The sequence below is a fragment of the Microtus oregoni genome, unplaced genomic scaffold, assembly GCF_018167655.1.
Source record: "Microtus oregoni isolate MIOR12 unplaced genomic scaffold, Mior012 000002F_ref0000024, whole genome shotgun sequence".
NCBI classification, from domain to species: domain Eukaryota; kingdom Metazoa; phylum Chordata; class Mammalia; order Rodentia; family Cricetidae; genus Microtus; species Microtus oregoni.
This window is the reverse complement of record NW_024543061.1, coordinates 23,182,948-23,209,279: the sequence shown is the minus strand read 5'-3', so window position 1 is coordinate 23,209,279 and position 26,332 is coordinate 23,182,948. Positions and strand designations below refer to the sequence as shown.

At 45.6% G+C, this 26,332-nt stretch overlaps 1 protein-coding gene across 2 annotated transcripts in view; it reads right to left on the bottom strand.

Moving 5' to 3' along the window:
- Positions 1 to 9,372: 9,372 nt before the first annotated feature.
- Eva1a (eva-1 homolog A, regulator of programmed cell death) overlaps positions 9,373 to 26,332 on the bottom strand; it is a 48,828-nt gene continuing 31,868 nt past the window's right edge. For both annotated transcript variants that reach the window (XM_041639663.1, XM_041639664.1), the window contains exon 3: positions 9,373 to 10,686. In XM_041639663.1, the coding sequence (XP_041495597.1) occupies positions 10,313 to 10,686 (374 nt within the window). In that variant the 3' untranslated portion in view covers positions 9,373 to 10,312. The remainder of the gene's footprint in view (positions 10,687 to 26,332) is intronic.

Below are 26,332 nucleotides of genomic sequence, written 5' to 3'. Positions count from 1 at the left end.
ACTTCTCCCATGCCATACCTGCCTGCTGCCATGCTCCCCACCATGATGGTCATAGATTCACTCTCTAAAATTGTAAGCAAGCACCAATTAAATTTTTTCCTTTGTAAGTTTCTTTGTTCATAGTGTCTCTTCAAAGCCATAGAATAGTAACTAAAACATTTGTAGTACCTACTTCTCCCCCATCCCCACCCACACCTCTGCCTCTGAAAGGGCCTTGTGTAGCCTAGACTAGCCTTAAAATCACCAAGTAGTCAAAAGAGTCCTTGAACTTGTGATCCTCCTTCCTCCTCCTACTGCCTGGTTTATGTGGTGGTAGGGTTTGAACTCAAGGTCTCATGCATGCTAGGCAGGTACCAACCAGCTACATTCCACTCCCTTGGGTATCTTTTCTAAGGGCTCTCTCAGGCACCTTTCTGTGGTTAGGAATACCTGCTACAGTCTGAGCTGTCTCCAACCAGTTTGTCTATACGCGATCCCTGTGCTGTGGGAGAGGAGAAGTCAGCTTTGCAATTCATCTCCAGTCCTAGAAGCAGAGCGCTGGTGAAAGTGTTGGCCTCACATTGTTGCTGCAGCAAATTACTACAGATTTAGGGTTTAAAAGAAAGTCTTACTTACAGTTTGGAAAGATTCTTAGAGCCTAAAAAAGGGATTCCCCTGGCTCCATTATCTCTGGAGACATTAAAGAAGGATTCCTTTCCCAGCCTTCTACTGTTGCCTGCATTCCTTGGCTTGTGACTGCATCCCTTGGCTCATGACTGCATCAATCCAACCTTTGCTTACGCTGTCACAAACGGCTTTCTCTGACCCTGATCCTTCTTATAAGTATTCTTGGGTTTTTACTGGACCACCCATGTAACCCAGGATCATCTCCCTATTTCAATTTCCTGAATTTCATGCCTCCACTAAAGGTGCCTGTTGTCAAGGATACCACTGCATGCAAATTGCAGAAAAGGTAATGAGCAGATGAGGTCTTAATACAGGAAAAATTGTTTTAATACAAGGGTCAGGAGATCAAGAGTCTTACTGGAAGAGAAACCACATGGTTTAAACGGTAGAGAGATTCCAAAGATTCTTCTGTGAAAACATGGGAGGAATGTTTCTCGGCCCATCATAGTTTTTGTTTTATTTATTTATTTATTTATTTATTTATTTATTTATTTATTGTGTGTGTGTGTGTGTGTGTGTGTGTGTGTGTGTGTGTGTGTGTAGGGGTACTATGCTTTGGTCTTATTTCCTATGCATGTCCCTGGGCCACTGTGATACTACCATGGACATCAAAATACTCTTCTCAGAAAATGTAAAAAACACACTTAGTGTGTGTGTGTGTGTGTGTGTGTGTGCGCGCGCGCGCGCGCGCGTGCATGATAGGGGAGGGTGCTCTAGTCATGGTGTACGTGTGGAAGTCAAAGGACATCACAGAGTCGTTTTCTCCTCCTGCTCGTACATGATGCAGGCCATCAGGCTGCATTGACGCACCTTTACCTGCTGAGCCCTCTTACAGACCCCACACCTTTCCTGTAGATGCCTAAAGAGTGCGTCTACAAACTTTAGCTCCCTATACAACCATCTGAGATGTGACTACTTAAACATGTAAACACCATCCTTCGCTTGCAAGCCAGACAAACAGGTGACAGCTGAGTTCAGTCCATGCGCTGACGCTTGCTGGACTCTGCTCCTTAAGCTTCTTAAAATACTGCTTTAAATGAGCATGTGGCTCAGCTAAGTGTCTTTGTCATCTTGCTTCTGTCACTTATGGATGGCTTGTTTACTTTCTGCCTCATTCAAGAGGAATTATCAAGAAGGTGGGAACATCTGCCTGGGGCCTCCTTCTGTCCCTCCAGAACAGACAAGCGAAAGCTTACTCCTACCAAGTAAAGATGGCATCACAAAGAGAAAAGGTTGTGTTCATGAATCCCCTTCCTACCAAAGGTCCTGCATGCATTACTTTTCTGTTGCTGGAATAAATGTCAAACAACCAAAAGTGACTTATGGGATAAATAGTTTATTGTTTCTCAATGTTCCAAAGGGATAAGAGCTCTTCGTGGTAGGGAAGCAAGGCAGCAGGCCTGGGGTAAGAGCAGGAAGCACAGAGATCCAGAAGCAGAGAGAGTGAAGAGCAGTGGGGTGAGGTTTTAAACTCCCAAAGCCCACCCCCAGTGATGCACTTCCTCCAGCAAGGCCATGCCTCCTGAGCCTCCCCACACAGCACCAACAGCAAGGAAACAAGTGTTGAAAGGCCTGAGCTTATTGCGGACATTTTTCATACAAACTACCACAGCTCCTGATTCACAGATTCACCTTTCCGGTCTAGAAGTTCAGGAAGGAATGTCCTCCCTGGATTCCACCCACACTCTAATGCCTGTCTTCTGGGGATCTTGACCTCAACGGCTATCATATTGTTTGTTTTGTCTTTAATGAGATCAGTTCCTGTTAAGTTATTTTTAATATTATATTTTTATGAATTTTTTGAGAATGTCATACAATGTATGCTCATCAGATCTACCTCCTCCCCCACATGCGTGTCTTCTTTTTTTAAAAACAATAAGCCACGAAGTCCAATTTGTGCTGCCCATACAATGGCGGTTATAGAACCATTCACTGGAGTGTGGTCAACCAACCTGAGTCCTGGCCATCATTCTTTCGTAAGAAGCAGGCATCTGCTTTGATGACATACGAAGGTGTGATGCAGGAGACTCTATCCAGGAGAAGACTGGCAATAAGCACATGGTTTTAAGATAATAAAAGAAGATTTTGGTTAATGATCTGATTTTTTTTTTTACTATGGAAGGACCTTATGATTGTGAGTCTGAACTGGCTGCCTAATATCTAAAGCAGAGCAATCTTTCTTCTTAGATGCCCCTAACCCTGCAGAGACTCCTACTGATTTGTCTAATGGGAGTCGAAAGTGAAGGCTGTGTTTCACTTTCCTGCTCCATCAAAGGCCCAAGTGTCTGTCTATGACTGAATACAAGAAAACAAAACAGAAATGGATCATAGGGAAAAAAAAAACAGGCTTCAATCTCATGGTTTCTTCTGGGGAGCGAATAATGCTTGTTTCTCAATAAAAAATTACTGGACGTGTCTAGGGGTCAAATGCCTCAGATGGTCTGGAAAGATAGATGGTCTGGAAAGCAGGAGTATCAGGGATGGAGGTAGATAGGACTCTATGTGGATTCACGAGGCGACTCCCAAAAGTCAAGCTTTTGATGGTTCCCTTTCTTTGTTCAGTTTAAAGAGCTTAATTATTGCTCATCAGTGAGCTTACACTTAAACCACCGTAGCTGAAGGATGGCTTCTCCCTTCGGATTCTAAACCCCACCCAAGGCAGAGAACGTCGGGGAGAGGAGTGGAAAGAATGCAGAGCCTCGGGATGCAGAGAATGAGAGCTGTGAAGTCCTGTCTTCTAGAGCGATAGGACCATGGCACTTGTCCTCTGGACGCGATAGGACCATAGCACTCACAGCTCACAGCTGCTGTGGTTATCTGCACAGAGCCCCACCCTTGGCTGAGGGGTTCCTGGCAGTTGATGGCTGCTGGAAAGGGAGGGACAGTTTCCTCTGGGCTGTGGCTGTTGATAGCCCCTGTGTTTCAGTGGATGGCCTCACGCCCGTTAGCATACATACGTCCAGCACTAACTGGACTTAATGGGTTATTAACTAAGCACCAAAGAATTTTTTTAAGACTCTCCAGATAGGACAGAAATCGGAGGATGTTTCTAGCTGACAGCCTCACCCCACGGGCATCTCGGTTCGTGTAGAGGAAGACAAGGGACGTCCAAATTTGAACAACATAAAGAACTGTTAGCAGCTAAAGAATGGATAGAGATAGATGAAGCAGATGTCTGTTACCTCCAGAAACAATCCGTGTCTCAGCTCTACGGAGCAGCAATGCTGCAGAAGACTGTAGCTCATGCTCTGAGACTTTACTCATCTCTTGGGTAGTTCAAAATATGTCATCAGGTACCGTGCTGTGCACCTGTGTTTCCAGCCACTTGTGCAGCTGGCCTGAGCAGAACAGAGAGACCATATCTCAACACACACACACGCACGCACACACACACGCCATGTCTTAGACACACACAGGCACACACACCATGTCTTACAGACACACACACACGTCTTACTCACACACACACGTCTTATACACCACACACATCATGTCTTACACACACACATGCACACCATGTCTTATACACACACACACCTTGTCTTATACACACACACACACACCATGTCTTACGCACGCACGCAAGCACAGTAGCGATACTGAAGGAGGTTCTACTCTGAGGTGGGTCCTGTGTGTACACTGAAAACAGAGTTGAGTGCTATGAATGAGAATTACTGAAAAGAAGTCGGCTGTAAAGACTGGCTGACTGATTAATACGTCAACATCAACGACTGTGGAGAGATCGGAATGCTGTAGGACCAGGGCCTAATTACAATGTATCTTGCTCAATCACTAGCCTACCAGTTACTCCTTGTCTCACCTGCACTTCACCTAACGCCTTGCTCCTAGCAAGTTGTAGCATCTTAACTATAGATAAAAAAACCATTGGAATGCATTAAAACTTGACCCAACCCTAAGCCCGTCCACCAAATGCTGAGTCATCAGATAGTATCTGAAGCCTGTAGCTGAGATTCTTCTGCTGCGCTGTAAGTGCCACTGAATGTTCCACCAATGTATTTAAACTGTTTTTGTCTTAGAGTTTCTACAGCTGTGATGAAACACTGGGACTATAAACAGCTGGGAGCGGAGTGGGGGTTGGTGTCGTTTATTTCAGCGGACAGTGAACTTCACTGCTCATCTCTGAGAGTAGTCAGGGTAGGAACCTGGAGGCTGGAGTTGATGCAGAGACCATGGGGGGATGCTGCTTATTGACTTGCTCCTCATGGCTTCCTTAGTCTGCTTTCTTATAGAACCCAGGACCACCAGCCCAGGGGTAACAGCATCCACAATGAACTGGACTTTTCCACCCTCAACCATCAATCAAGAAAACATGGCCAGGGCTTACGCAAGGGTTACTCTGGTGGGGGCGTTTCCTTTTCCCCAGACAACTCGAGTTTGGGTCAAGGTGACATTAAAAATTAGGCAGCACAGCCTTGATTGATGGATGGCTTTCTTTTTTCCGCTACTCTAAAACTTCATGAAACCACTTTTATGTTCGAGTAACCTAAGTGTGTTTCCAGGCTACAGTCCCTCAAATCCGATTCCAGAATAAACCATCTCATATCCTCTTTGCATTGAGAGATATGTTCTTTGCACCAACACCACAATATGGTTCATTGTCAGGGGCTCAGAGTACAGAGTATTAAGACAAGTTCATAAAAATTACATACAGTCAGAATGTTCTGGAAACCATGGGGAATAACAGGAACATTTGACTTTATCTAGAGGAAGGAAGATATTTCCATACAACAGTCTAAAAAGAAAAGCAATTTGCACTTTTAAACTTACAGTTGTCAGTTTTCAAATTTATACTTAGCAATAAAGTAATAACTTAGCAATAATGTAAAGCTATGATGGAAATTTACCAGAGGACCTAGAGAGACCATCTACCCCATAAAAGCTGATAGGGGGTAGGTTTACAGTATTAAACTCAATGTTTAGAGCCAGGAAATGATGTATGCCGATCCAGAAAGGCTGCTTTAGGCTGGCAATGGTAAGACGAACCCCTTGTTTACCCAGAACTCTTCAGAGGTGTTTGCTTTCATTTTGTGCAATCATAGCATAGACTGAGAAGATATAAAAATACTTAAGACATGAGGCTAGTTTTGCTCTGCTCAGGGCAGACTAAGAAAACGAAGTTGAGATGTTCAGATTGTTCAGAGCTGCCATTCTGATGAGTGCATGCTGGACGGAGCACACACAATCACCATGGAGATGGGGGCAGAGTGGAGCACACACAATCACCATGGAGATGGGGGCAGAGTAGAGCACACATAACCACCATGGAGATGGGGGCGGAGTGGAGCACACACAACAGCCATGGAGATGGGGCGGAGTGGAGCACACACAATCACCATGGAGATGGGGGCGGAGTGGAGCACACACAATCACCATGGAGATGGGGGCAGAGTAGAGCACACACAACAGCCATGGAGATGGGGCGGAGTGGAGCACACACAACAGCCATGGAGATGGGGGTGGAGTGGAGCACACACAACAGCCATGGAGATGGGGCGGAGTGGAGCACACACAACAGCCATGGAGATGGGGGAGGAGTGGAGCACACACAACAGCCATGGAGATAAGGCAGACTGGCTGGACGCATATGATTTCAGCACAGTTGAATTCCAGATATGTACACATGCCAATAAATGCTAGAATACGAGGAGACAATGTGATAAATAACATGAATAAATTAGAAATATTCCTCACAGAGAGATGACTGTCAAAACAAGCTGACTTTGAATCTAATGTGAGTTCTTGTTTAAAAAAAAAAACTAGATAAAATATCTTATAAATATCAGCTAGCTTTAGCTGGGGCAAAAAAGCGTCAAATCCAATAGCTGCTAATATAAGAAACTAGAAGGCTCAGAACAAGGCCTGGAAGCTCATTGGAGAGCCACTGCTCCCAGTCCACACTGAAGGCCGAGAGGTCTATGTGAGTTGACAGCTGCTCAGAATGGGCTGAGCAGGTATGTATGTGTGAACTGGCAGGCTTTCCCATTTGGGGTGGAAATGTAATAGATGGCAGTCCCGCAATCAAGCTGGGCCTTCTCACTCTGGGCACCGAAACACCTGCCAATCCTCTCTGAAAACACCTTCTCAGACATACCCAGCAATGGCCTCCACCATGACTCAGGTTTTCTAAGTGTCCAGCTATCTAGTCAAGTTGATGACTACTCATAGTGTCTGAGGTAAATGTTAGAAGGCTTGACCATGATTTACCACAGTCTGTGGTAAATCTTAGAAAGCTTGCTAATTAGTTACCTGGGGTGTTCAAGGAAGGAGAGGAGGAGCTGTTAACTGTCGTAGGTCGTGCCCCCCCCCCACCATCACCACGCCTTTGGCTAGGGGCCATTTGTCACTTGCTAAAGTATAGGGAGGGTATTTCCCCCAGGGAAGGTGAGTGTGACATCATGATTCTTTTGGTCACTTTCAAGGGACTTGGAAGTGAAAGAGTGAGGGGACATCCCCTGAGCTACAGTCCCAGTTTCTGGCGATGGCTTTCTCAGTGCATTGTAACATGGCAGAAATACAAGCCCACACAAGAGAGAGATATCAAGCCCATCTCAGCAAATTCACTGTCTCTGTGGCGGTACTAATTCATCCATAAGGAGAGGGTCCTCGTGACCTAGCACCTCATATGGGTTCTGCTTCTCAGCATGGTTTCCATAGCAATTAAATTTCCATTTGAGTCTAGAAGGAACAGTGATCTGTAGCATGGGATTATACAGTTGTCGGTTGTGTAGCAAAATCCCTCAGAACTTTGTGACTGTAAAACAGCATTTTTAAGCTTGTGAATTGTATGGAATCCTACTGGTGGGCACATTATACAGCTAGGTTCCATCATCCTTCGCTGCCATGCGGTGAGGTGCTCCCTGTGTCCTATACTGAACTGTTGCAAATCTACAGGTGCCCACAGCACACTCCGACAATGGCAGTGGCTCAGGACAGTGGGTCTGAATGAGTCATGGGTTTGACAGGAGCTACCTCTGCAGCTCAACTCAGGAAAAGGCGCCTATGGGAGAGGGGTGGGTTCTGCCTTACATCTAAAGAGGCTTTCTAGGGAACGTGAGACACTTACATTTCCAGAAAGTTTTTTTCAGACTTTTGTCAGCTGATACTTCTCAGTAGATTTACAGATCAGAGATCTATAATTGTAGCCAATACAGCCCTTCTATACTCTCCCAGTCTCCCCTTCCCCACACACATGAGCACACAGCCATTCCCTGTGTGCTGTGTAGCTTAGCATTCAAGTCAACACAAGCGTGGTGCAGTTGCAGTTGTAGCAGAAACAAAAGAAATGAACAAAGAGATCAAGCAGGCCAAGCTCTTGGTGGGGAGTCTCTGAACCCAGCCACCCCTGAAGCTAGATTCAGATCTGCCTTTGAGTTTTCTACATCAATAAAGCCTCTTAAGTTGGGTATCTCTCTATTATAAACACAGATGACTTGTACAGAAACTAAAATAAGAAACTGTGTTATAAGTCTAAACCTAAAATATGAAACTGGATAGTTTAAAAAAATGAAGTTCTTGTTATATGAAAGTGAAATTGCTGGTTAAGCATCACGGACATGGTGAAAATGTATGAAGATAATTCATCGCACCCTGGGATAGAAATGTGTACATCCCGGAGTCCTGCTAAGCACACCCTCTACTGCAGCCTCTGTCTAGCGAGGGTCAGAACCTCCCCTGTGATCAGCTTGGCTTCCTCCTGGAGATGAAGGTAGATACTGACTATTCCCTTTTTCTAAAAGATAGAGACCAAGACCAAAGATGTAACTCTAAAGCCCGGGAAACAGAGTGATTCCTGTGATTGGTCCAGAGATGCCGACTTACTACTATCTTTAGCATCATTATTGGCCAAAAGAAGCTAATCTCGATGGTATAATCAGACTTGCCACAGAGAATCTCAGGCAAACTGTATAGGCCCTGGGCAACTGGAGACTGTGAGCATGCAGTTAGTTCTTAGCCTCTGTGACTGAGAATGAATTCCCCAAATGCTACACACTCTGTGGCAGAGCTACCTGCCCATCTCTTAGGTGTGGTTATTAGGCAATGCACAGAGGAGGAGCCCTCCACTAAGAAGGCTCTGGATCATGCAACTGGACTCAATAAGGGTCCTAGTCCATAGCAAGAGAGGGAAGGCCCCTGACGGACCTCTAGGTTCCTGTTTATTATACACTAGACCTGTGTTTCTAAACCTTCCTGATTCTGTGGCCCTTTAATACAGTTCCTCAAGTTGTGATGAGTACTCAACCCTAAAACTATTTCATTGCTACCTCATAACTGTAATTTTGCTACTGCTACAAACCGTAATCATAATATAAATATCTGATACACAGGATATTTGATCAGGACCCACAGGTTGAGAACCACTGCCTAATTCTGTCAACCAGTTTCCTCTTCCCATCCTTCCCTAGGGCCTGCCTGCTTTCCCTCCCTACCAGCTTCTCTCCACCAAGGAATAGGGGTGGAGTCACTATCTTATCTTTGCCTTAGGTAAATCTTCAGTTCCTTTATCTGCTTAACAATAACTCAACCACAACCAGTACCCTACACCAAAGGCCCTTATCACAGAGGGGCTTCTTTAATTCCTACACCTTCAGGGGTCCTGTAGAGGCCATACTTGCTCATACCATCCGGAAGGGTGATCATAGAGGCTTATGTGTGACCACACAGACAGACATGAAGCAAAAGGAGCATGTTCATGGAATGTTTATTTTCGATACCATTTTAATTTTGGCTTTCATCCTCACCTCTGGTTCCCATTCTTTTCTTGGAAATCAAAACTGCTTTTTTTTAAAAAAAAAACACAAAACAAAACAAAATATTATTTAAATAGCAAGAGTCTCTGAAGTCGTGAGAGACTTTTCTTCTTTTCGAAATGGAAGGGCACACGGCTTGTGTTTATGCAGCATTTTCAGATACGCTTGTCAATACATATCTTATAAACAACTAAAAAATAAAACCCTTTATCCTTTGAGGTTACTGATGTTATCCTAAGTCCCCAATACATCCCATAATGCAGTAAGTTCTATTCATTTTCATGAACAAGGTGGGAACTAGACTAAACGATAGGATTTTAATCCCTGAGGTGTCAGTTAAAATGCAGAGGTTGCCACGATTTTTTTCATTTTAAAAATTAGCTTTAAATAATTAGCATAGATCATGCTATCTCAATCAAATCACTTCTATTGCATTTTCTGGGTCAAGTTCACCCTGATATCCCCAGCTCTCCAGCCATAAGATTTTTTTTTTTCCTTTTGTAAAGGAAACACAGCGGAAAGTATGAGCAAACTTCTGGGCGCCTCAGAAAATAGGAAGGACCATATGTCTTTCAGCTTGTCACGTGGTTGTCAGGTGGTTGGAGAGGACGTCTCAGCAACATTCGCAGACCTGGGAAGGTTGGGCTGGTGTTCCCACGTTGGTGTCTGGAAAGGCAGGTACTCCTGCTTGGGTTGTTTATCTCTCCAGAGGTAAGAGTCTTAAGCAAACCCCGTGCCCCTGGGAAAGCAGGCCGGCCACGTGCTTCTCTCCAGACACATAAGCAGAGAGCTGGCTTCCCTTGTACAAACCGTCCCTGCCTGCAGAACCCACTCTCTTTCCTGATGGCCTGTAGAGGTTCTGGGGTCCACACTGTGCCCTAATAGTAGCGGTTAAGGCTCCTGGTGCCAGGCACCTCGGGCTGCCCGTTCATCCAGATCTCCCTGATGATGCGCTCACGCTCCTCCAATCGCTGTGCGCGCTCCAGCTCCTCTGCAGAAGTGAACACGTTCTTGTTCAAAGTCCTCTCAAAGCGGCGGTGTCTGCGAACTGACAGGTCCGAGGCCGTGTCCTCGCTGCCATCCTCGCTGTCGCTGCTGTCACTGCTACTCTCATGGTCCTGCAAGCACCTCCTCCGGGGACCCTGCCGGCAGTCAGTGTGGCAGGAAATCCTCATCACCAAGGCGGCCAAGGTCAGGAATAGACCGATGCACACGCCAGAGACGAAGTAAAGGGCGGCTCGCTCAGGATTTTCTGCAGCAAGAGGAAGAAGGAGAATGCGTTGGACAGGACTCATGTCTCCACGCAGGGTCAGGGACAACTTTTTTTATACTAAATTTAGAACAATTTTTAAAGTTAAAAGACCCAAGAAAGTCAGGCAGTGGTGGTGCACACCTTTAATCCCAGCATTTGGGAAACAGAGGCAGGCAGGTCTCTTTGAGTTTGAGGCCAGCCTGATCTACAGAGCTAGTTCCAGGACAGCTAAAGCTGTAACACAGAGAAACATTGTCTGGAAAAACCAAAACCAAAACTAAAAACCAAGAAATTCAAAGATAGAAAAACTATAATTTAGCCCCTTCCACACGGAGCAGCTGTGTTCAGTTTAAGCTATGTGTCTTATTGAAGACCGTCTTCCTGAGTGCCTGAGGTTTTTGTCCACTGACTCACTCACACAAACCTCTGAATTACTGCTAATCACCATGGGGTGCCCCCAGCTTCTGGTATCCATGCCCTTGGTCAATCAACCTCTTCTCAAAGTCTAGAGCTAGCAAGCGGATGTGCATGAGTGTGTGGTGTGTGTGTGTGTGTGTGTGTGTGTGTGTGCGCAAGAATATGGAGGGAAAATGTCAATTTGGGTATCCTTCAAGCATCATCTGCCTTGCTCTTTTGAGACAAGGTCTCTTGCTGGCCTGGAACATGTCAAGAAGCCTAGGTGAGCTGACCAGTGACCCACCTGGAGTCTCCACCTTCCTGTGCAGGAATGACAAGTGCGTGCCATCATGCCTGGTTTCTGAAATGTGGGTTCTAGGGATCAAACTCAGGCCCTCATGCCTGTAGAGCAAGCACGTCACTGAAGGAGCAGTCTTCCCAGTCCCTAGTAACTGATTTCTTCACAGCATGAGAAAAGCAACAGGTGACTTTAAGATGAGGTCCAAAAGCTGCTCTCTCTCTCTCTCTCTCTCTCTCTCTCCCTTCTTCCCTTACTCCATCCATCTCTTTGCTCAGGAAGATGAAGTCAGTTACTGTGGGTAAGTTGCTCATGTAGAGGTCCAAGTATCATGAAGTCAACAATGGCCTCCAGCTAACAGCTTTCAAAAAGCTGAATTTGCCAACGGCCCTGTGGGTGAGTTTGGAAGTGAAGATTGGGGTGAGGTGAAACAAGCGTGGCTTCCCAGCAGCCTTTCGAAGGGCCATGAGCTAAGGCACACACAGCTTTCCAAACTCCAGAAACTTAGGGGTGTATGGGCCGCAACTTTTGCAGTTTATTCACATCTACATTTGTGTTTATATGGGGGATCGTGTGCATAGGGGCCAGAGGCCATCAGGTCTCCTAGAGCTGAAGTCATAGGTGGTCGTGAATTGCCTGCTGTGGGTGCTGAGAACTGAGCTCAGGTCCTCTACCAAAGCAGTATCTGCTCGTAATTGCTGAGCCATCTCTCCAGCCCTCTATGCTGTCTTAAGACCCTAAGTTTGGGATAACAAGTATACAGCCATGGATAACTCATGCAATCCATCCCACATCTAAAAGCAGGATAAGCACTGAGGAATGACCTCATCAAGTTCACTGAAAGAGAAGGCGGGCCTGGGGAGCCCAGCCAGAGAAAGACACAATTGTTCTATAGATGAAGTGTATGCTCAGTGGGGCCCTCAGTGACCCTTGTGGTGTGCACTTAGCAGAATGAGAACCATGAAGACATGCCTGACCCAGGTAACAGAATTTACATACACGTCAGCAAATCGATTTTCCATATTCTGTAGTCACGTGGAAAATGAATCAACATGCTGTTTTTGGCTTCAAACAATAGAAATGGGATCACAAATGACACAGCATTGCTTTGTAAATTTAAAGCTGGGCACAGCAGCACAGACCTGTAATCCCAGTGCTCTGGGAGGGGAGGTAGGGGGATCAGGAGGTTAAGTTCATCCCCAGCTACTGAGTTCAAGTTCAAGGCCAGCTTAAGCTACAAAGCACCCACATGAGTGTGGGGGGGGGAGGCTTCTTACTGAGATTTTCAGATCTGTGTATTTATGGTGATAGAAGAACACCTGTAGGGCAGACCCACTGACTTGTTTATTGACAGCCTGTACGCTGTTTCTCATATTTTACATGTTAATCATTTAAAGATGGGCTGACAAGATGACTCAGCAGATAATGCTGTTTGCTGAGCAAGCTTGGAGTTTGATCTCTGCAACCCACAAAAAGGTAAGAAAAACGAGACCCTAGAATCCAGTGTTCTCTCCTTCCTGGATTCTGTAAAGTGAGCGGCCATGTTCTGCCACAGCTTCCCACTATGGTTGACTGAAAACTTTGAATTCATGAGCCAAAAATCCTCCAGCCTTTAAGTCATTTCTTGTATTTGGTTAAAGCAATGAAAGATGAGTATCGTCGGATATGGGAAACCTTCCTACGGAAACCTAACTTCTGAGCTGTGGGTTGATGGTTGTGATGAGACAGCCATGTGGAGGTCAGGGGAAGAGGTCCAGAGGGTACCCAGGTGTGAAAGATGCATAGCTGTGTGAGAAAGCAGGAGATGCCAATCTTAAAGAGAGGGTTCAGATCTTGGTCACTCGGCTCTGTAAATCCTGCTTTCTATTACTATGATAAACAAACAAGACAAAAAGTGACCAAAAGTCACTTGAGAGGGAAGGATTTGTTTGGCTTACGTGTGCATCACTGAGGGAAGTCAGGGTGGGAACTCAGGTAGGGCAGGAACCCAAAGGTAGGAACTTAAGCCGAGGAATGCTATTCTCGGGCTTGCAGGCATCTCCTTGCCTCCAGATTGCTCAGCTTGCTTATGCAACCCAGAATCACCTGCCCAGGAGAGGCATCAGCCACAGTGGGCTGCCCCACCCCACATTAGTCAATCAAGAAAATGCCACATAGACTACAGGCTAATCTGGTGGAGACAATCCCTCTATCATATGGTTTTTGTCAAACTGACAAAAGTAGCCAGCACATCTATGACCAGTTCATGTTCCTCTGATGACAATGTACCATCTAATGTCAGCCTGAAATAAGTCGGATTCAAAGACTCACTGATGCTGGGCCAGAGCAAAAGTAGAAAATTGTTAAGCTCCCAGATACAAGGGATGTGACTTGGGCAATTAAGAACCTCCCATGAGGTTAAAGCCCACGAATCATCTTTCTGCTGCTCGGCCAGGAGGAGGGCCCTCCTATCAATGATCAGTCACTTCAGCCAGGGTCCATCTCAGGCTCACAGAACCTCAAGTCCCATAGCACGTGATAAAATACTGACGGTGGAGGGGGGCTGGAGATGGCTCAGTGGGTTGAGTGTCAGGTGCTGTACAAACCTAAGGATCTAAGTTTGCATTCCCACCACCATGTAACAGCTGAGATGGGGGCACATCACCATAACTCTGGCCCTGAGAGCCAGAGACAGCTCTCAGGGACTCACTGCCCAGGCAGCTGAGAGAAATCAGTGAATTCAACAAGAGACCCTGCCCCTCAAAATAAAGGGGAGAGGCTGAAAGAGGAAGACAGCTGACTTCAGTCTCTGGCCTTCACATGTGGCCTCATGGGTAAGTGTAACACACACACACACACACACACACACACACACACACACACACACACTGGAATGGGGCGAATGGGGAGCGAGTGCCATACCCTGGATCAGTAGCAGAGAGAGACCTGGAAGAATTGAGTCAGGGCTTAGGAGATGGATCTCTGAAAGGCAAGAGAGGCTCAGTCTGGGTGACCCTATCAGACCTCATTCCAGTGATAATTCCGAAATGTATCACTGGAAAAAAGCAAAATGAAAATCTATTTGCTGGAAAATGAGTTCTGCTGTTTACCAGAATCAAACCTCTCCCAGGGGTTGTGTCCTGGTTTGGCTGTTCTGTGCTGAAAGATCCAACAGCCCCATTCTCTCTCAGGCAGGCTTGATGAGCCTCAATGCCTACCCCCAGGGGCTACCAGCCTTGATTTTCCTGCCACGGTCTGCAGAGAACAGATAAGGTCATTGTACCTGAGGAGACCCCTTGTCAGGAAGCCCAGAGTCCTTCCTCTATCCACACAGCCACCAGGGCCCTTTAGGCCACTGACCCTGCCAGTATTGCTATGAATCTAAGAAAGCCTGGACTCTGGCTATGAGCTTTGCTCTAGGGTAAGGTGTCTTCACAGTGGAAAGTGTGTGTAAGAGGGATTAAGGTGGCAGATTTTTAAAAAATTTTTATTTTGTATTTTTGAAATAGGGTCCCATGTAGCCCAGGCCAGGTTTGAACTCCTGATCCTTTTGCCTCTATCTCCTAAGAACTGAGATCCCAGGCATGCACCATGGATGGCTTTAACAGAACCGATTTCACTGCATTTGACAGACATGTTCTTGATTCTTTCCATGCTGTATTTAGCTGAGAAGGCACGCGTGTTTGACAGTGTATTCACTGCCCCCATCCCCACCAGGCCTCAAGCTTCTCCGTGAAGATGTCCTTTCTCTCCCACTCCTGAACTTTATATCACAGAAAGTGCAGACATGGCCTGTGTGTAAAAAAAAATACTGACAGTCAGGAAGCAAGAGCTCCTGGGAGTTAACACATCCTTTCTCACGTCATTCCCAGTCCTTAGATTCCTGTGAGCTTGTGTGCAGTCAACCTACATATGTGTGCATGTGCAAGAACCTACATATGTGTGCAGGTGCAAGTGGAGGCCTCCAGCGGAGCTATCGGAGGTCTTCCCCGGTAGGTGTCCACCCTACTTTTGGAGGCAGGGTCTCTCTCTCAACCTGGAGTTTGCTCTTCTAGCTAGTCAAGTGAGCCAGCTTGCTCCTGGCACTCCCATCTCTGCCTCCCCAGCACTGAAAGTACAGGAGGCCATGCCCACCTGGTGTTTAAAAGGCTGCAGGGATTTGAACACAGCTCTAAATCAAACAGCCACATTGATAGGTCAGAAATAAATCTTGAGTAGACTACTTTAAAGACCTGTGGAGAGTTCAGGCCACTAATGCAGTCAACAGACTATCTCTGCCAAAGCTCCTGTCCCCGTGCCTTGGAGACACATTCATTACAAGACCATGATCTCAGAACATGTCACATTGGTCGCATGCACCCGACACTGAATAGACACAGTGTCAGAGCTCAGACAAGTCCTTCGTTTCCCAACCCATCACAAGCGGAGTCGCTTTGCATCCCCTTGTGATAGCCTGAATGTGAAATGTCCCTCCAGGCTTCCATCTGGACACCTAGTTCCCAGCTGGTGGTCTCCCTGGAGGGGGTCCCTGGATGAGTGGACCAGTAGATGGACAGTCCTGTCCATATCCTGCGCTCTCCATTTCCTGGTCCATCAAGACGTGTAGAGTCAGCCACAGGTTCCCACTGCCGTGACTTCTCTACTATGATAAACTTTATTCTTCAAGTATGAACCCAAACGAAACCTTCTTCTCTCCTGCTGCTTCTTACCAGGCATTTCATCACAGAAAAAGGACAGAATCCAAGTTAGTCCTTTCCCGACACTGAACCCAAAGAATGTTCACAGACAAAGAAATACATACTGTACTGTATACACATGTGCATATACTCTCGGAGGGGGGGAATGAAAGTGGGAAGGATGGGGAAAGAGGGCAAAGAGGAAGTTTGATAGGTGATTGACAGGTGACATACAGATGATAATAGATCGGAAGAAATGCAGATGGGTAGATAGGAGATAGAACAAAGATAGATTTTAAAAAAGATGACTAGACAGACAGACAGACAGAGATGGGGGCTCTCATTTACTGAATCTTTGTTAGGATCAGGGAAAATGACTTTGTGCTAGTCTTTTATTTTTAAATATTAGCACCATTTAGGATAGCAGGTAAGTACTGGTACCCATTCTTAAAACTGAGATCAAGGGGTGCACGAGATGGGAAACCACGCTTGAGACCAAGAGTAGAAAAACAATCATGCTGACCTCATACTCCGCCTTCACCGACCTGCTACACAGGCCTAACTTCTACTGTTGTTGGTTTGTTTGTTTGTTTGTTTGTTTATGAGATGGGGTTTTGCTATGTTGCCCAGGCTGGTCTTAAACACTTGTTCTTCCTGCATCCAATTCCAGAGTGCTGAGGCCTCATGACGGAAATTGCTAATTCGAGCCTAACTAACTTTTTTCTCACATCAAAAAACACTTCCTTTTACATAGAGCCCACCAGATGCAGATTTTAAGAGAAGTACAGTGGAAGCAACCAGCCAGAGCGAAGGCTTTACTGGAACTCACTGGTACCAAACTGAGGCTTCAAAGCAGATTTTCAGAGTCGTGTAATGTGAATAGTGCCAACGCACTTTTCTGCCGACATCAAGCTGGAGTTCTAGACTGTTTGTTTTTTCTCTCCTCTAATACTTCCTGCTCCGGGTCATTTCCCGCTTGGCCAATGACCCACCAGGTCTTGACCACATGCAGACATCTGTTAATTACCCAGGAAGCGGGGTGAAGAGGGCTTTTGTTGGTTGTTTTCCTTTAATAAATAAAAATAAATGTATTACTCTATCTTGCTTCCTGCAGGGTCATTGTTTTCGTGAGCAGGAAGAGGCCCTTTGTGGAGGTTCTGAGGCCGGTTTCATTTGCATGCTGGGAAGTCAGTGCAGGCCTAGGAAACTGTAGGAAGTGCAGCCACACCAGGCCAGACCCAGATCAGGCCTGGTCAGCGGGTCTACAAGCCAACATAACATGTTCTCTCTGCCTGAGGTTTCTGGTCCTCAAAGTTTTCAATCTTTAAGAAGGAAGGAAATACACTTTTGAAATGGGCCTTAAAGAGAGTGGCAAGGTTGTGTGGAATCAGGAAGGACTTGGCAGATGTCTTCACTGTGTTCTCCAACATTACACAGATGGTGCTTTGTGGGATTCTGCCCCACACCATAGGAAAAGGAATTCTTCCACCAACACTCCAGGCCTCTTTGAAATGTTGAAGGAGGCAGGCATCCCTCAGTCTCTTTCACCCCTGGTTTGTCCAGCTTGGGAACAAGGAATACTGCAGAATGTCCCTGCCAGGCCTGCTCGGACTTCTGCTCCTTTGGCCCTTCCCTTTCTCCTCCCACCTCCTGGGCAGTAAGCACCCCACCAAGAAGCTCCACACCCCTGGTCCTTATCTAATTCACAGCTGACTCTTCTCTCCCCTTAGGGTATTCCTTTGTTTTCGTCAACTTGACACACATCAGAGTCACCAGGAGAGAGAGAACTTCAACTGAAGATTTGCCCAGATCAGGGTTGGAGAGATGACTCAGTGGTTAAAAGCACTGGCTGCTCTTCCAGAGGACCCAAGTTCGATGCCCAGCATCCAAATGGTGGCTCATAGCCATCTGTAACTCCAGTTCTAGGTTATCTGACTCTGTATATTCAGGCAAAACACACACATAAGATAAAAATAAAGAATTGCCCAGATCAGGCTAGTTGCTGGCCATTTCTTTGAGACATTTTCTAAATTGCTATTTGATGGAGGAGGGTCCAGCCCAAGGTGGGAGGTGCCTTGCCTAGGCAGGTGCCTGTGAGCAGTATAAAAAAAGAAAGCTGAGCAAGCCAGCAAGCAGCATTCCTCCATATCTGCTTCGGCTCCTGTCTTCAGGTCCTGCCCCTGAATTCCCTTGATGATGGACTATATATACCTGTAAGATGAAATAAACCCTCAACTCCTCTTCCTCATTGCTTTTGGTCATGGTGTTTTATCACAGCAACAGAAGGCAAACCAGCTTCCCTGCGGCCATAGAAAGGAAGGGCAAAGGAAGACTCAGATGCATCCCTGACTGCCCTCACCACTGCTGGAGACTACAGCCTCATGCTTGTCTGAGTCCTGTGATTAATCAGTCCTTCCAGCCTAGGAAACACTGTATGTACTTCTACTATAATTAGCTATATAGCCATTACCTTCTCCATACGACAGTGAGAAACTGGAGGGCAGAAACCATGAGTCACTATGGGTTCTCCGAACCCAGCTCATGTGTTTATCATAAATACGATGAATATTTTAAACCATGAGTGACATTTGAATTAAATCATGAATATAAATTCTAAAAGTTCAGTTAATACATTTACTCTATATTCATAATTGTATTACATGTCTGAGTGTATGAGTACGCCTATAGATACGGATTGTGTTATTAGTTAGCTTTTTGTCTCTGTCAGCAAAATACCTAAGATAAACAATTTAAAGATTTATTTTGGTTCATAGTTTCAGAACCAAAGTTTCAATTGTCATCTTGACACAGAGTAGAATTACCTGGGAAGAGAGTCACAAAGAGAATCTGTCTAGAGCAGGTTTGCCTGTGGAAGATTGTGTTGCTGATCTTAATGGATGTGAGAAGCTCAAGCCCACTGTGGGCGGCACCATTCCCTGGGGTTGGGTCCTGGACTGTATAAAAGAGGAAGAGTGAGCAGGGCAGTAGGTAACCATGCATTTTTCTCTCTGCTCTTGACAGTGGATATGATATATTCTAGTTGCTTCAAGTTACTGCCTTAATGATCGCCTGTGATCCGCAACTGTAAACCAAACGAAACCTTTCTTCTTTAGAGCTGCGTTAGTCAGGGGATTTTATTACAGCAACAGAAACGAAACCGAGACACAGTAGGTTCAATGCATCGTTGCTTGGACAGATATCATGGCAGTGTCAGTGTTGGCAGAGGAGAGGTCACCTTATCTCACAGCACACAGGAAGTAGACAGGAAGACAGGAAGAGGCCAGGGAAAATGTATCTACAAGGACCCTTTAATGACCTACTCCTCCACTAGGCTCTGCTTCCTAAAGTTTCCAGAAAATGCTAAAACAACACCCCCAACCAGTGACGAAGCCCACAGCCCATAGCCTTTTGAGAGACACTTTACATCTGAGCAGTGTGTATGCTGGATCACATATGTATGTGTGGAGGTGTATGTATATACGATGAAATAACATCAGAAGAATGTTATTACATCTGAACAATGTGTATGCTGGATCACATATTTATGTGTAAAGGTGTATGCATATACGATAAAATAACATCAGAAGAATAGAAAATGGGACCATAAGATATCTCAGTGGGTAACGGTGCCTGCAGCCAAGCCTGACAACCTGGGTTTGAGCCCCAGGCCCAGGATGGTGGAAGGAGAGAACTCTTACAGGCTATGTTCTGACGTCTACATGCTTACCGCGGCATGTGCATGCACATGTGCACATACACAAGCAATAAAACCCTCTTAAGTTTACAAAGAAGTAAATAATAAAGAACTTTTGAGAAACTTTATAAAGCATGCCATTTAGTTAAAGGGGACTTGCTTTATGGCAGTTTTACTGTGAGCCAAGTGCTTTGGAAGCTCTCAGCAGCTAAGAGCACAAAGTCCTCCATTCTCAGCCAGCAACAGAAACCCGAAACTATAACACTTTCTCAAGTGTTCAAATTTGTGACTGGCTCAGTTGAGCTGGGGAAGTCTAAGGCCTTCTACTGAAAGAACACCTCCTGCACACCGAGCTCACGAGAAACTCCAGCTAGATTCTGTGCAACTACTGCACTGCCAAGACAGATGGATCTGCAGGTTATTGGTTAAACAAACACTGTAAGTTGGGACTAGAGGACTGGCTCAGCTAATAAAGGCCTTGCTGTGTAAGTGTGGGGACCTGGCCCAGCATCTCGTAATAATAAGCTGGGAAAGTGGTATATGCTTATAATCTCAGTGCTGGAGTGGTAGAGACAGGCAGACACTCGGAGTTCTTCCAGGCAAACTAGTCAGCTCCAGATTCAAAGAAAGACCCAGTATCAGAAAATCAAGTGGAGGGCAATAGTAGAAAACACCTGACGTCAATCTCTGACCCCCACAATGCATAGCGCACACATGTACACGCACTCATATATACATACACACCAATACAAATGTGTGCTTATACCACACACACAAAATAGGAAAAACATATGAGCTAAGTGTAGTCGAGTTTAGTTACAATCTTAGCAAGTGGGAGGATCAGGAGTTCAAGGCCTGCCCCAACTACATGAGACCCTGTCTCAAAAAACACCACTATACATACTTTACACACACATGTATACACATACATATACACACACATATGCACACATACACACACATACACACACACACACACACACACTTACCTTTAATGATCCACCAACACCTCTTCACAAAATACTACTAAACACAAAATCAAAGATCGTTTGTTATATTAGCAGAAGCATGGGCTCAACACATAAAGAATACCTAGAAAAAACATTAAGAGAGATAACAAGAGGGCTGGAGAGCTGGCTCAACAGTTAAGAGCACTGGCTGCTCTTCCAGAGGACCAGGATTCAATTTCCAGAACCCACACGGCAGCTCACAATTGTCTGTAGCTCCAGTTCTCGGGGATCTGATGCCCTACTCTGATCTCCCCAAAGCTGGTATATATACCTGCAGGCAAAACACCCATACACACAAAATAAAAAAATAAAGATTTTTAAACAAAATAAGTAACAACTGATAAAGAAAATTTGGAAAGGATCTGAGTAATTCACAGAAAAAGAAAGCACTAGGGATGGATCTTTGGCATATGGAAGATGCCCCTGAGATGACTGGGACACTGTGGGCCACAAGCTACCTCTGACAGGACTCCTGCATGTACAAACAAAGTCCACTGAAAGCGAGGCATGTTTGTTCGGTTATGTAGCCTTTACCTGCTCTTGAGCTACAGTGGAGTTAAATTGGTAGAACATAAGCTGGACTACAAAGCTGAAAACACTGTCATTTTATAGGAAAACAAAGTTTGCTGAGCCCTGGTCAACAGAAATTAAATTACATGTAGGCAGCCTTTTCTGTCTATCAGATTGTCAAAGCTCCAAACACAACTGAAAACATTGTCCCGGGGCTTTGCGTATTTCTCTTTTAAAAGATTAGTAGAGCTCTTTAGGTGGCAACTTGATGACATTTTTCCTTTGAATGGGACGCGATCCAGCCACTGTCCTCTGGGAAACCGAGTCTGGAAATGCACTTGAATGTGTACGCTGTCATTACTTATCACTGCTCTGTTTGAGAGTTCTGAGCCATTCCCGCTGGCCATCTGCAAAGGGCCTAAGCTTGGGGCCATCTGTGGAATGGAGGAGTAAGCCGTTGTCTAACAGAACAGGGAAGGTTGCTCTATAACGACCCACAGTGTCTCCAGGACAAAATGCTTAGCGGGAAAAGCAGAGCACAGGTAGTGTATTCAGTTCACTCCTCATACAGGGGAAAGAGGACCAGGAGGTAGACCAAAGTCTACCAACAGAACTGGATGGAGAGACGGCTGTGAGATTAGACTTCCTCCGTGTCTTTTCACAGGGTGATAAGGAGGAGAGGACAGGACGTACTCAACATGTGCTGATGGGAGTAGGTAGACTGACCAGCAAGAAGCCCACTGAGAAGGTAACATTAAAGGAAAACCCTAAAAGATTAGGGTCCTGAGCATACACTAAGGACCCAATCATTAAGTCAAAATGAGTAATTATTCCATTTATTCTTTCTAAGGACCCTATTAGAAATTATTAATGAGGCTATTATTATTAATGAGATTATTATCCTCTCTATAAAGCATCATATACTGGTTAATGAGTTGCTTGCAAAGAGTTAAGATGGAAATTGTTAATTCCCTCAATACAATTGCTGAGGCAGAAGGGCTAAAATACAAGTCAAGGAACATGGATGGGTGAGAGAAATACACCACCAGTGAGAGACGGGAGAGAACGCCCCAGCCTCCTATGGGTAGAGAACTCCCCAGCCCCCTATGGGTGGGATAACTCCCCAGCCCCCTATGGGTAGAGAACTCCCCAGCCTCCTATGGGAGAGAACTCCCCAGCCTCCTATGAGTAGAGAACTCCCCAGCCTCCTATGGGTAGAGAACTCCCCAGCCCCCTATGGGTAGAGAACTCCCCAGCCCCCTATGGGTAGAGAACTCCCCAGCCCCCTATGGGTAGCGAACTCCCCAGCTTCCTATGGGTGGGAGAACTCCCCAGCCTCCTATGGGTGGGAGAACTCCCCAGCCCCCTTTGGGTAGAGAACTCCCCAGCCCCCTATGGGTAGAGAACTCCCCAGCCTCCTATGGGTAGAGAACTCCCCAGCCTCCTATGGGTAGAGAACTCCCCAGCCTCCTATGGGTAGAGAACTCCCCAGCCTCCTATGGGTAGAGAACTCCCCAGCCTCCTATGGGTAGAGAACTCCCCAGCCTCCTATGGGTAGAGAACTCCCCAGCCTCCTATGGGTGAGAGAACTCCCCAGCCTCCTATGGGTAGAGAACTCCCCAGCCTCCTATGGGTAGAGAACTCCCCAGCCTCCTATGGGTAGAGAACTCCCCAGCCTCCTATGGGTAGAGAACTCCCCAGCCCCCTATGGGAGAGAATTCCCCAGCCTCCTATGGGTAGAGAACTCCCCAGCCCCCTATGGGTGAGAGAACTCCCCAGCCTCCTATGGGTGAGAGAACTCCCCAGCTCCTATGGGAGAGAATTCCCCAATCACCTATGGGAAGAGAACTCCCCAGCCTCCTATGGGTAGAAAACTCCCCAGCTCCTATGGGGGAGAGAACTCCCCAGCCTCCTGTAGGTAGAGAACTCCCCAGCTCCCATGGGAGGAGAATGCCCCAGACTCTAAGGGCAGAGAACTCCACAGACTCACTAGACAACCAACTTAAGATTTTACACTACCTGTAGCCAACAAATAGCATTAACAGTTAAAGCATACATTTGGATTATTTTGGTAGGTGTATGTGCTTGTGATGTGTGCCTATGTGTATTCATGCTTATGTGTGTGTGCACACATACATGTAGAAGCCAGAGGTTAACATCTGGTGTCTTCCTTGATGGCCCACCTTACACACCGAGACAGCCTCTCTCCCTTGGGCTCTGAACTCACCCATTTGGCCAGTCTAGCCAGCCAGCTTGCTCCAGGACAGGATGTCTGCACCTCCCATGTACTGGGATTGCAGGCAGGCCACGGGGCATGTATGTGGGTGATGAGGATCTGAACTCCAATCCTCGCACTTGCATAGCAAGCCCAAGATAGCAACAAAATAAAGAGAATTTCATCCTCACACCTGCAGATAGATCAGTCTACAACAGAAATACGAATTATTGATTGGAGGCAGGAAGACAGTGGACAATGCCATTATGGTTATTTGGGCAAATGCAAGATGAAGTTCAAACTAACTCAGTGCCGGGAGCCATGAAGGGGAAACACAACTGAAGGACCGGGAGGGGTGATCGGACTGACCTTAACCAAAGGGATGGGGTCTATATAGAAGACATATGTACAGGTGAAAATCGTATTTCTGAGTTAGGTAAACAGAACAGGCTAGTCTAGGCTGAGCCCAGGAGGCTATGGAGCTCAAGTAGACAGCAAAAAGAGAATTATCTAACGTACGTATGACACAAGTTAATATTCTAATCCAATATTCTTATAAGGCGCCACCAATGAGTTATAGAACACAGCGAGGCAGGCAGGGGAGGGGGTGTGGCTCAGTCACTAAACCATTTGCATTGCAATCACAATGATCTGAGTTTGAGACCCAGAACCTATCTTTTTTTTTTTTTTTTTAAATCCAAACATGGTTGTGCTTGCATGTAATCCCAGGGCTGAGAAGTGGAGTCAGGTCAATTCCTGAGGCTTACTGGCCAGCCAGCTTGGCTATACTTCTCCAGTTTCAGAGAGAAACTCTGTTTCAAAAAACCAGATTGTAGCCTGCAGAATGGCAGCTGAGGCTGTCCTTTAGCCTCCATATGCACGGGTATTACGCATGCACTGCACACCCAATACCACACAGAAACAACATACCAAAAAGACAGACCATCAAAATAATATAAAAAGTGCACAGCCACCAATCTGATCCTAGTACCCACATACAAATTATAGTCGAGCAGTCGCATTTAAAACTGACAGACAGCAGAAGTACATGCGTTATACATTATACACGCATGTTCTTTACCCCCCAATAGCACATGATTACATATTTATTTCACTTCATATTCAGCACAGTTTCTCCTTTTGTCCATCAAAATTATTCTGAGGGTTCTCATCCTCATAGTAATTGTTCCTGCCTACATCTCTAATGATGCCCTGAGAAGAAATTCCTAGCGATGGGACTCCTAAATACATAATATATACATGTTTAAGGCTTTTGGCAGATATTGCAAAACTGTTGCCTGCAGAGCTTCCATCCGCCTGTGATTGCACCGGCTTTGCGTGAAAGCACTGGCCTCCCCGCACTCATCTTTCATGTATTTGTTAGAATTTTAAACTGCTCAGTTTCACCAGCCATTTGCATTTTTTCCTTATGTAAACTGCTAATTCTGATCCTTCATTGCCTTTTACTCTTGGAACTCTTTTATTAAATTTGTGAAATTTTGTTATATATTTCAATATTTTATCATTAGTAACATTTTTTTTTCTCTTAAAGAAAGTCTATCCACTCTTCCTCTATCTCAACCATTGAATATGGGAGCAGGGAAGAAGATATCTTAATTAAGGGAGGAGCCATTTTAGTGTTGACAAGAGACTTGGCTCTAAAGGGGTTCCCAGGTGTCCAAGGAGATGTCCCCAGCTAGGTCCTTGGGCAGCAGAGGAGAGGGAACCTGAAATGGCCCTATCCCATAGCCACACTGATGAATATCTTGCATATTACCATAGAACCTTCATTCGGATGGAGATAGAGACAGAGAACCACATTGGAGCACTGGTCTGAGCTCCCAAGGTCCAGATGAAGAGCAGAAGGAGGGAGAACATGAGAAAGGAAGTTAGGACCGCGAGGAGTGCATCCACCCACTGAGACAGTGCAACTGATCTAATGGGAGCTCACCAAGGCCAGCTGGACTTACACTGAATGGGCATGTAATCAGACTGGATTCTCTGAATGTGGCTGACAATGAGGGCTGACTGAGAAGCCAATGATAATGTTTTGATTCTAATGCATGTACTGGCTTTTTGGGAGCCTAGTCTGTTTGCATGCACACCTTCCTAGACCTGGATGGAGTGGGGAGAAGTCCCTGACTTCTCTTAAGACTGGAGAGGGAAATGGGGAGGGGGGAGAGTGGGAGGAAAATGGGAGGAGGTGGAAATTTTAATAAATAAATTTATAGAAAGAAATAAAAGAAAGAAAGAAAGAAAAGAAAGAAAAGAAAAGAAAAGAAAAGAGTCTATCTAGCATGGTGATTGCAACTGTAACCCTAGGACCTATAAAGCTGAGGCAGAGGCATTGCCATGAGTTAGGGGCCAGTCTAGGCTGTTCTATTTATCGTTCCTGTTCAGGGAGTATTTTGTGGAACTGATAATTATTAGAATAGTTAATGTTGAGGGTGGCTATTTGCTGTGAAGATGGTAACGTTTTACAATAGTTATGGTATAAGATTCATGTCACACAGACACTGGACAAGACATATCCAGAAGCAAACAGGAAGATCATAGTACCATGTCACAGGCTCTGCTGGGATCAGAGGCCATGTGGGTCTGCTGGCTTCCATCTCAACACACATTAACCCTATCTAGAGAATCAGAAAGTAAAGCCAGCCTCTCCCCAAAGGAAACAATAAAAAAAAAAAAAACCAAAACGGTCCTTTCCTCTTCAAATAACGTCCATAAACGCCAGCTAACAGACAAAACAAAAACCAGCTACCAAAAGATGAAAAACTCACTCAAGCAGGCAGGAGGGTTTCCGCCTGTAATCAAAAAGCTGCTTCTGTATAAAAATGACTGGTCCATAGAAACAACTTCAGGAAG